The sequence below is a fragment of the Giraffa tippelskirchi genome, chromosome 6, assembly GCF_054371585.1.
Source record: "Giraffa tippelskirchi isolate mGirTip1 chromosome 6, T2T-mGirTip1v1.2.pri, whole genome shotgun sequence".
Lineage (NCBI taxonomy): Eukaryota > Metazoa > Chordata > Mammalia > Artiodactyla > Giraffidae > Giraffa > Giraffa tippelskirchi.
In genome coordinates, this window is record NC_137280.1 from 18,989,812 (window position 1) to 19,001,931 (window position 12,120).

A 12,120-nucleotide genomic window follows, 5' to 3' on the forward strand; every position below is an offset into this window, starting at 1 on the left:
ATATCCACGTGCCCCTCACCATGGGGACTTGGATGCACCAGTCACCATCCGCCCCCACAACATAACCACTCTCTGACATCTAGCATTAGAGATCAGTTTTGTTTATTTTTGACTTGTATAAATGGAATCATATAGTATGTACCTTTTGGGTCTAGCTTCTTTTGTTCAGCATTATGCTAGTGGGAATCATCCATGGTGTTGTGAGCTGCAAAAATTTCCTCATTTTCATTGCCATGTATATTCCACTAAATGAATACACCACAATTTAACTCTTACTTGAAGGACATTTGGGTTGTCTCCAGTTTAGGGCTATTGTGAACAATACAGCTGTTAATATTCCTTTTTTAAATTAATTTTTGTTAGAGTTTAGTTCAGTTCAGTCGCTCAGTTGTGTCTGACTCTTTGCGACCCCATGGACTGCAGTATGCTAGGCCTCCCTGTCCATTACCAACTCCCGGAGTTTACTCAAACTCATGTCCATTGAGTCGGTGATGCCATCCAACCATCTCATCCTCTGTCGTCACCTTCTCCACCCACCTTCCATCTTTCCCAGCATCAGGGTCTTTTCAAATGAGTCAGTTCTTCACAGCAGGTGGCCAGAGTATTGGAGTTTCAGCTTCAGCATCACTCCTTCCAATGAATATTCAGGACTGATTTCCTTTAGGATGAACTGGTTGGATCTCCTTGCAGTCCAAGGGACTCTCAAGAGTCTTCTCCAACACCACAGTCCAAAAGCATCAATTCTTTGGCGCTCAGCTTTCTTTATAGTCCAACTCTCACATCCAAACGTGACTACTGGAAAAACCATAGCTTTGACTAGATGGACCTTTCTTGGCAAAGTAATGTCTCTGCTTTTTAATATGCTGTCTAGGTTGGTCAAACTTCTCTTCCAAGAAGCAAGCGTCTTTTAATTTCATGGCTGCAGTCACCACCTACAGTGATTTTGGAGCCCCCCAAAATAAAGGCTGTCACTGTTTCCACTGTTTCCCCAACTGTTTGCCATGAAGTGATGGGACCAGAAGCCATGATCTTAGTTTTCTGAATATTGAGTTTTAAGCCAACTTTTTCACTCTCCTCTTTCACTTTCATCAAGAGGCTCTTTAGTTCTTCTTCGCTTTCTGCCATAGGGGTGTTGTCATCTGCATATCTGAGATTGTTGATATTTCTCCTGGCAATCTTGATTCCAGCTTGTGCTTCATCCACCCCAGCATTTCTCATGATGTACTCTGCATATAAGTTAAATAATCAGGGTGACAATATACAGCCTTGATGGTATTCCTTTCCTGATTGGAACTAGTCTGTTGTTCCATGTCCAGTTCTAATTGTTGCTTCCTGACCTGCATACAGATTTCTCAAGAGGCAAGTCAGGTGATCTGGTATTCCCATCTCTTTCAGAATTTTCTGCAGTTTATTGTGATCCACACAGTCAAAGGCTTTGGCATAGTCAATAAAGAAGAAATAGATGTTTTTCTGGAACTCTCTTGCTTTTTCGATGATCCAACAGATGTTGGCAATTTGATCTCTGTTTTTTCTGCCTTTTCTAAATCCAGCTTGAACATCTGGAAGTTCATGGTTCATGTACTGTTGAAGCCTAGCTTGGAGAATTTTGAGCATTACTTTACTAGTGTGTGAGATGAGTGCAATTGTGCAGTAGTTTGAACATTCTTTGGCATTGCCTTTCTTTGGGATTGGAATGAAAACTGACCTTTTCCAGTCCTGTGGCCACTGCTGAGTTTTCCAAATTTGCTGGTATATTGAGTGCAGCACTTTTACAGCATCATCTTTCAGGATTTGAAATAGCTCAACTGGAATTCCATCACCTCCACTAGCTTTGTTCATAGTGATGCTTCCTAAGGCCCACTTGACTTCTCATTCCAGGATGTCTGGCTCTAGGTGAGTGATCATACCATTGTGATTATCTGGGTCATGAAGATCTTTTTTTATCATTCTTCTGTGTATTCTTGCCACCTCTTCTTAATATCTTCTGCTTCTGTTAGGTCCATGCCATTTCTGTCCTTTACTGTGCCCATCTTTTCATGAAATGTTCCCTTGGTATCTCTACTTTCTTGAAGAGATCTCTAGTCTTTCCCATTCTATTGTTTTCCTCTATTTCTTTGCATTGATCATTATTAGAGTATAGTTGCTTAAAGTGAATGTTTTATATATATATATACACATATATAGCCAGTCTTTTTCAGTTTTTTTTGTTTTGTGTTTTATTTTTGGCCACATCGTGTGGCATGTGTGATCTTAGTTCCCTGACCAGGAATCAAACCTATGTCGTCTGCACCTGGACTTTTAAGCACTGGACCACCAGGGAAGTCACAACCGTTAACATGTTTGTGCCCTTTGGTAGACATTCCCTTCTCTGGGGTATATACCCAGAAGTAGAATTCCTGGCTCATAGGAGGGGTACATATTTGACTTTAACAGATACTGACTTAGTTTTCCAAAGTGGTTATATCACTTAACATGCTAACTGGCAGCAGATGAGTTCCAGTTAGGGACCATAAGAATTTAAGGCCAGTAAGCTGTGCTTTGTCCCATCTTTCTTAGGTCTTCTACATGCAGCCTGAGGTCTAAGCACTTCGTCATATTATCTCCTTGATCCTCATAGTGTGGATATTGTTGTCTCTAGTTTACAGATAAGAATGGAGACTCGGGTGCTCCAGTAAAGCTCTCCCCACTGGGTGGTAGTTAAAAGGGGTCCGGTAGAGCCAGCCTTCCCTAGGCTCCAGCCGCACTGAAAACTGTTTGCTGGGAGTAAGGATCACACATCTGACCAACATGACCAACACAGCACCAGGGAGGAGACGGCACACACTGATAAGCCCAGCACACAGCTTTTGTTTTCAGATTCCGTGAACAATGGTGTGTACTAAGTATTTCCAAAATAAGATCAAGGAGCAGATAGCTTCAGTTTTAAGCGTTCAGACAATTACTGAAGTGCATCAGTGGTCTTCCTGTCCTGAGACCTCACCAGCCGCTAGGTGTCCTGACTTCTTCAAGGGCAAAGATTTCTACCAAAGGTGTCAGCTTACAAGACAGGCCCACCTCCGACTGAAGCTTCTGTTAACACAGCTCTCAGCTGCCTAGAATCTGCTTTAAAAAAAAAAGGATTGGGCTTCCCTGGTGGTCTAGTGGTTAAGAATCTCCCTGCCAATGCAAGGGACATCAGTTTGATCTCCCTGGTCCTGGAAGATCCCACGTGTAGTAATTGAGCAACTAAAACTTGTGTGCCTCAATTACTGAGCCGCTGTAACTAGAGAAACCCTGCACATAGCAACAAAGACCTAAGCACAGCCAAAAAATACACAAATAAATAAGTCTTTTAAATAAACAGAAAACGATTTTCTTCCTATTCCATCTAGGGCCTTTGACACATTGTCTCTTCCTGGCATGTCTCCTACACCAGGCCAGAGCTTCCTGCGTTTTCTGTGTCTGGCTCAGGCAGTATCCACTGGCCTCTTCCGATCTGCCTTTGGCTCCCCCAAGATCACCTGTTAGTACTTCACAGCATTCCCCCGGACCTCATCGGGCCACCAGCTAATGGTTCTTGGGCACTTTTTTAAAGCTTCCCTTCTCCAGAAGAACCTGTTCATGAAGCATGCATCATCATACCCATGTCTACTCAGTGTTCCCGTTCAGATTGACAGACCATGTTTGTGGGTTAAAGGCAATCCTCGCCCGGCATGGAAAATTTCCTTGTCAGGTCTTGTAAGAACGTTTTGGATTCATTCACCTGATGTTCACCCACCGAGTGCTGTCTGGGTGCCAGGCACCATTCTGATGCCAAGGATCCAGGAGTGGAAGAGGCAGCTGCTGATTTTAATGGCACTGAGCCTGGGGAGGCAGATAATACAGGGTAAATGAACAAAGCCTTACAGATTTGAAATGGTGCTGCGAAGAAAATAAAAGGTCACTGGTAGGGGATGGCAGTTCAGTTCAGTTCAGTTGCTCAGTCGTGTCTGACTCTTTGTGACCCTATGGACTGCAGCACGCCAGGCTTCCCTGTCCATCACCAACTCCTGGAGTTTACCCAAACTCATGTCCATTGAGTCGGCGATGCCATCCAACCATCTCATCCTCTGTCGTCCCCTTCTCTCTCCCTACTCGATTTAACGTAGGCGTGATCCCACAGTTCAGATCACTTTCCAAAGGGTGATGGGGGCACCTGATGCCTATGAGCAGCAGCATCTCGCATTCGGAGCCCTGCTCCAACCCACGTCCCAACAGACCGACCACATCTTTCTGTCAGTTCCCTCTGGCTTCTGTCTCATGCCTGGTGTTAATAGGTGATAACTGGCAGAAAGAATGTGACAAAAGTGATGGTTCGTGAGTTGGAACTGTCTCCGTGGGGTGCTCTTCTTTCTCTATTAAACTTTGATTTGCTCCAGTCACCTGGGACCTTTTTGACCGAAGAGCAGCTGATAAATCATCGACTGTCTCCTCCCCACTCCTTCCCTGAGCCCAGCAGACAACGCAAGGGGAAGCTCTGTAGCTGCTTGTTCTCTCCTGCTAATGAATTGCTCAGGAGCTCGGGGCCGCCTCCAGACATTACTCTCCAACCCGTTTCTTCAGGCTGAGGACTCCTGTTTTCCTCCTCCAGAGCTGTCTCCTCAAGTATTCAGCTAAGGTAGAGAAGTGAATACGGATGTAGCTCTGGGCACACAAAGCTCTGGTCTGTGGCTGGCCTCCCAGTGGAGCCTTCACATCCTCAGAAGCTTCATCCTTTTGGGTTGCTTTATTATTCTCAGCAGAGTGGCCAGACAAATTAGCTGATGCCTGGACTGGTTCTCAGCTAAGCAGCCTCTCCCTTCTTCGCTCCCAGCCCCCTCCTCTCTTCAGTGTCTAATTGCCAGCTAGGCTTGGCACGGTCCAGGAAAGGTAGGTGAAGCCTCAGAGATGTGGATGTGACCAGAGGGGGAGGCGTAATCCCGAGAGGAGGATGAAACCAACCCAGAATTTCTCCTGGTGGTGGTAATATAAGATCCATGAAGAGAGTTTGGAAAGGAAATGTGAGTTTCTCTTAGAGAAACAAAAACATGATGTTAAAAGGAGAGAGAGTAAAAAAAAGGCACATTGAGGACAATAAAGAGAGAGACCCGTTAGAAGGGGCCTCTTTTGATACACGTTCTAGTTTGAGCTTGGGAAAAGGAACCAATGTGGCAGTTTAGGGGTGGTGTGTATGTGTGTATGTGTGTGTGTGTGTGTGTGTGTGTGTGTGTGTGTGTGTGGTGATTTCCACAATTGCATGTATATATTAGCTGCTACGCTATGTAGATGCATTACAAGACTCGCTGTTCACCTAAGGATCTGCAGAAAAACTAATTTGATTAGAAGACTCTCAAGGCAGAGACTTTATTCTCCTTTGTATTCTTCTGTTGTCTCCTGAGCCTGCTTCAGGAGTGTGCACCTAGCATGTACTCACTGATTGGTTTTTTAATTTATTTTTTAATTGGAGGAAAATCGCTTTACAACATTGTGATGGTTTTTGTTCTACAACAACACAAGTCAGCCATGATTACACATATATCGCCTCCCTCCGCTCCCCTCACCCCACCCCTCTAGATCATCAGAGTGCCTGGCTGGGTTCCCTGTCCTATAGAGCAACATCTCGAGACTGTTATACAGAGTGAAGTAAGTCAGAAAGGGAAAAACAAATATGGTGTATTAACTCACCGATTGTTGATGAATGCAGTCGGCCTGGGACTTCATTAAGACTAGAAAGATTTCCCACGGGTCCACTCCTAACTCTCCCCACCCCACCCCACCCCCTGTGCCACCATCATATGGTTGATGACTGTTCCCTTGGAGCCAACTGCTTTTCTAAAGCAGGTTCTACTGCCCTCCTAGCATTTGATCTATCTGAGGTTTAAGTTGAAAAGCAACAACTCCTTTTGGCACCTGATACCTGATAAATAAAAACTCCTAGACTGGGTTAGCCTGAACTAGCACAAGTGGCTGTGTTCTGTGTAGGATTTGCTTCAGGTTTGGGAAGCTCTTGAGAATTTTGCCCAAGGCATGGTCTAACCCCTGCCTTTGGAGGCTAGTATCCTGGCCCTTGGTGGAGTTGCTGAGATCAAATGTTTCCTGAACAACTTCGTGTTAATGCCACCCTGGAGAAGGAAATGGCAACCCACTCCAGTATTCTTGCCTGGAGAACTCCATGGACACAGGAGCCTGGCAGGCTACAATCCATAAGGTTGAAGAGAGTAGGACACGAATGAGCAACTAACATAACATAACATATTGAGAGTTTTGCCCGAGGTATGGTCTGACTTTGGAGGCTAGTATCCTGGCTCTCGGTGGAGTTGCTGAGATCAAATATTTCCTGAACAACCTCACATTAATGCCAGTGAAGCAGCAGCAGATAAATTCCTGGAGTTGGGGGAACAGCTAGAAGTCTGTTATTATGTGTCTCCTTTCGATGGGGCATGACGGAAAAGAAGAAAAATGTTTTGAGTTGTAGCTGTTAAGGCTCAAGCTTTCATCTTTTGGGCAGGCGGAGAGGAAGAACCAACATTTCAGTGTCTATTGTGAACCAGACACCCTGTATATATACATGGCATCATCTTTAACCCTCACAGTGCTAAGTGGTGAGTAGCATCATTCATTCCCCAGCTGGGAAAACAGGCTCGAAAAGGTAAGGCCAGCATGGCACAGGGAGTAGTATCTGGCTGTGTTGGAGTTCAAATCCAGGTCTGTCTGCCTCCAAACCCTATGATCTTCCTTCCCATTTCCTGAAGCAAAATGGTGGAGAATTTAGTGTGAGTGCTGTCAGTTGCAGGAATCTGTATGTGAGACCCAAAGCCCACATCCACCCTCCTACCAGCTTTAGTTCAACTCACCACCCCTGTTGACATTGTGAAAGAAAGTGAAAGTGAAAGTCACTCAGTTGTGTCCAACTTTTTGCCACCCCATGGACAGTAGCCTGCCAAGTTCCTCTGTCCATGGAATGCTCCAGGCAAGAATACTGGAGTACGTAGCCATTCCCTTCTCCAGGGGATCTTCCCAACCCAGGGATCACACCCAGGTCTTCCTGCATTATAGGCAGATTCTTTACCTGTTGACGCTGACTTTGGGCAGATTGCTTTAGCCTGAGTGAATTCAGCTGCCTCCTCAGGGAAAAAGAACACAGCTACATTCCTGACCATCTTTCAGGGATGGTCCAAGGAACAATTAATAATGAGCGTGGTTGAAATCCTATAGGAAAGTTCTAGAATGTTTAGGCAGGGCAACACAAACAGGTTCTCCTCCCAGGGATTTTTTTTTTTTCTCTCTTTCTTTCTGAAGATGTATCTTTACACTTATGTCCTTCATCAGATTATCAGGTGTCTGTTATGTGATAGGCACTAAATTAGATGCTGGGAATACCAGACTGGGTCCCTACCCCCTTGAAGTTTTAATCTAATGAAGATGTAAAAATAAGCATGTAAACAAAGCAGATAAATAGGTAACCCAATCTCTGGTTAAAGGCCAAGAAGAAAGTACAGAGTACCAGGAGAGGAAATGAGACAGCACCATACTGTGTCTGCTCAGAAAATCCCTCAAGCGCTCGCTAAGAAATGATTAGCTGTGATCACCTCTGGGGAAAGCGTGGTGTGGCCCCAGCACGGGAGCAAGTGTTGCTTGTCAGGGTGCCCTTCCCTACTCTGTGAATTTCTTTTGCCATAATTACATATCATTTTTATAATTTATAAAAAATACTAGTTACATAGAACATTGGTGTCTGATAAATCATGATCTCAAGGACTTCCAGGAGGTCTAGTGTTTAAGAATCCACCTGCCAATGCAGGGGACTTCGGTTAGATCCCTGGTTGGGGAACTAGGTTCCCACAGGCCGCATAACAACTAAGCCTGCGCTCTGCAACGAGGGAAGCTAGTGCAATGAGAAGCCCATGCACTGCAGCAAAAAGCAGGCCCTGCTCACTGCAGCTAGAGAAAGCTCATGCACAGTAGCAAAGACCCAGCACAGTCATCAATAAATAAATACATTTTCAAAAAACATTTTGATATCAGGAAGCCTTGTTTTTCTTCATTGTCTACAAGGACCTGCAAAAAAGGTCAGTACAGCCCTGTTAGGTATATTCATGGAATCAAATTAAAGCAAAGAACATCACCATTTCCATTTGGGAGAAAAGTGAGAAAACGCTGAGGAGATTTAGCTGCCCTCTTGAGTTCAGGTCTCCTTCTGCGGGAATGAGCAGGCTCATTGACTTTTAAAACCCTGAAAGAAACACATCCATCTGCCAGGAAGTTATCACAGTCAGTCTGGTTACCCTTGAGAAATGGCAGCCAGTAAGTTACTATTAATTAAACAGGCAGTATCGAGAGGACTAAAATCTATGATTCTAAACCTGCAGAAATTAAAACGAGGTGAGGGAAAAATAGAAAAGCTGTAAAACTGGGCAAGAAACAAGAGTGTGGCCATTAACAAAAGCCAATGGTGATAAAACTCACAAGACAAGAATTTTAAAAGTGGAAGGATTGAAATAACAGACAGCCACAAAAGGAAAAGGTGCCAAACAGGCTTCTCTCAGCATTGAGTTGAGGACCATAAGATTTTCTTTTTTAAGCCAATAATTGCAATAGGGACACATTTTGCTTTCCTGTCATTGAATAAAAAGGGTTGGCTGTTAAATTAAAAGGCTCAGATGGCTAAAAACCACATCAGAGGGGGAAATATCTGTGTCATACAAAACACCATGGTCCCAGAGGCACAAGTGGTGTAATTGTTCTGTGTATCTATATAGCTCTTCTCAGAAGAGGGCAAAACAGCTTACTTCTTGGAACTCTAGATAAACTCTCTGGCCTTGTGATTCTCTTTCTCATTCATCTTCTTTGTCTTTCTCATTTGGGCTTCAAATCTGGGGTTTCCGAGTTGTAACTACATTTTAGCAACTGCCAACCTCCTAGATAATTGTGCCACTATAAAAAGGGTGGTTGCCTTTCTGAGATCTCAGACTCGGAAGTTTCTCTTTCCTATTTTAAGTCAATGCACTGTTGTTCTAATTGTTTCATTTGTCCTATTAAATACACTGTAATTATTTGAAAGTGGATTTGTTTATGGCTTGGAATCATCCGTCATTAGAATACAGAACTCCAGTTTGTTCTTTATTCAAAGACAGATCTTGTAGAGTTATTATTATCGTTGGTATTTAGAAGTAGCCCCACCAACAGTGTTCTGGTCTGGAGAATTCCATGGACTGTATAGTCATGGGGTCGCAAAGAGTCGGACAGGATTGAGCGACTTTCACTTTCACCAGTAGTGATGGTTTCAGTAGAACACGAAAGATTTGAATTTGGTATGTTTGGCTGACATCATTTTGCGAATGGAAATAATGTCAAAGCTGTGTAACTGTGTCAGCTAACTGCCCTGGTTTGCAGGGGCCTGAGGCGGTTCCAAGAAAGTGGGATTTTGTTTGAAGACGGGACGGTCTTGGGCAAGCCAGGAGAAGTTGATCACCCTGTTAATGCTAAGTGACATGCTTAATTCTCTCCCAAACCCTCCTTACAAAAAACACTAAGAAACAGGCATTATCCCCGCTTTCAGATAAGGGAGCTGAGATTCAGATGTTAAAGCAATGTCTTGTACAGCTTGTTGTTTAGTTGCTAAGCCGTGTCCAACTCTTTTGCAAACCTGTGAACTGCAGCCCGCCAGGCTCTTAAGCTAACTACCAGCAAAGCCTCATGCCAAGTCTATCTGGCCCCCAAAGCTTGTCCTTTGAACATCTTCATTGTCAGGCTTTTGATTCATAGATTTAAGAAATTGCCCCATGGACTTCCCTGGTTGTCCAGAAGCTGGGACTCAGGGCTCCCAACGCAGGGTGTGGGTTCGATCCCTAGTCATGGAACTAGATCCCACCTGCCTCAACTGCTGCCATTAAAGATTCCATATGCCACCACAAAGACAGAAGACTTGGGGCACAGCCAAATAATTTTTTTAAAAATCGTTCCAGTGTACTTGAGATGCGAACCATACATATTCTGCGGCTTTTCTGGAAATGACTGTTTTGTAGCCTTTAACTCTTAAACAGGCTGAAAAACTAACATTCATCCAACTATTAAATGTTTGCTTGAATTTTTTTAAACTTATGAAGGCAGACTGAACCATGGAGCAAGAGCACTTTCTGTGTAGAATTTTTAATAACTTTGTGAAACCTTGCCAATAACTCTAAAGAAAAGCAGTTATGCAGTTTGGAAAGTTTACATTTCCATTCTGGAAAGCTCTCTTACTGCCTACTGGTTTGATGGGAATGCCGCCCTCCACTTGGCTCATTTCAAATAAGGCCTCTGTGTCTCTCCTCCATGCTGCAGTCCTCTAAGCTTTTATGCAATAACACCCAAAATGGAAATCAGATGGAATCAGCCTCATAATCACTACCATTATATTTCGGAAACAAAATGGTTGTGGGACTGTATGAGTTCTCTGCTTTTAGGGAAAAAATAAACCCATAAAAGTCGCTACTAGGCCCTAGTGCCAGTTTAGGCTTGGAGGAGCTAAGTAAAAAGTGAAAGCGTTAGTCACTCAGTTGTGTCTGACTCTTTTCGACCCCATGGGCTGTAGCCCACCAGGCTCCTCTGTCCATGGAATTCTCCAGGCAAGAATACTGGAGTGGGTAGCCATTCCCTTCTCCAGGGGATCTTCCCAACCCAGGGATTGAACCTGGGTCTCCTGCACTGCAGGCAAATTCTTTACCATCTGAGCCACCAGGGAAGCCCCAAGTGTAAGACTCAATTCTTAGACAGCATTGACTACTGATCGTTAAAGAAAGGGTACATTCTCAAATATGTGGTGCTTATTCATTCATTCACCCATTTATTCAACCAAAGTTAAATTGAAGGCCTTCTATGGCTCAGACTATGCTAGGTGCTGGGAACTTGATGAGGAAAACAATGAAATCCTATCTCATGAAATCAATGAATAAGGCTGAAGTTGCATATAGTCAAAATGATTGGTAAACATCAAATTACCCATGAAGTATTACCCATGAAGGTTCCCTGGAAGCAGAGCTTGACATGAGGATTCTTGTGCAAGTGAGTAAAGCGTAGTCTCAGGTGAAACGCTTAAGGTGGTGGGAAGCAGCCTGGGGCAGAGGACCAAGTTCTGTAAATACTGAGCTCAGCTGAAGAGTTGTAGTGCAACCTCAGCCTGGTCCCTCAGGGAGCTCCAGAGCGTGAATGGCATCGTGGATTTATACCCCCTTGAGGGCCAGTCTTTATATTCCCCATGATCAGGCATTAGCTTTGGGCTATCTCTAGAAATTCAGGTATAACATGTTTGGTATTTCTGGGTGAGGTGGAGGTACCCTCCAATCAGATGAGGGCAATTCTCAAAAGAAGGGTGCAGCTCTGAGTGATTGGCAGCCAGAACTCAAAACTGTTGAGGGATGGAGGCACCAGCCAAGTAGACGGCATCTGAGAGCAGCATCACCAGCAGCCACTACACGGGATTTATGCGATCTGTTACAAACCTGCATTTCATCTGTTTAAATACAACAGGGCAGGTATTATCCAGTGAGGCAACAGGCCACCACTTCTGAGGATGCACTACAGATGAAACCGTTGGCTTATGTTTAGGGACCATGTTGTATGAAAGAGACGCTTCTATCAACACTAGACTCACACCCAGAATGGGGAGATGCTCACGCCATGAGAGATGCTTCCACACATCTGAGACTTGTTTTCCAGGAAACTGGCTCTGAGACGTCATCCTGTGGGATGTTCTTCGGGAAGTCAGCGCTGCGGGAGAGGGGCTGGAAGCAGGAGTGGGGCAGAGGAAGTGGAGCCACAGTGTGGCTCTGACCACAGCCTCCGCGACCCCACCCCACGGAGAGCCCTGGAGCTAAATGGCTGGTCAGGGCTGGCCTGCTTTGGGTCAGGTACTAGACGTTTATACCCCTGCAGCACCCTCTCGTTGGGCCTCCTCGGGGAAGGAGGGCCTGGGGTGAGGGGGCTTTCTGCAGCTGAGGCCACCCTGAAGAGACAGCTGGAGGCTGTTTGATGGCTGCACTCTCTGCAGCTGGTTGGAGGGCCTCCCTGGTGTGGGGGTTGGGGGCACACACATCTCTGTCCAAGATGGCGATGACTCGGGAGGCCCATCTGTTGCTCACTTGA

At 44.8% G+C, this 12,120-nt stretch overlaps 1 protein-coding gene across 4 annotated transcripts in view; it reads left to right on the plus strand.

Annotated features, from left to right (window-relative positions):
• Positions 1 to 12,120, plus strand: part of BAALC (BAALC binder of MAP3K1 and KLF4) — a 179,050-nt gene that overhangs the window by 122,870 nt on the left and 44,060 nt on the right. For 2 of the 4 annotated variants that reach the window (XR_014057475.1, XM_081503547.1), the window contains one exon: positions 6,506 to 6,599. The exons of the other annotated variants lie outside the window; for them this stretch is intronic. Coding sequence is in view for 1 of the 2 variants with exons in the window: in XM_081503547.1 (XP_081359673.1) it covers positions 6,506 to 6,599 (94 nt within the window). In the remaining variant the exon portion in view is untranslated. The remainder of the gene's footprint in view (positions 1 to 6,505; positions 6,600 to 12,120) is intronic. 4 annotated transcript variants of the gene reach the window in all.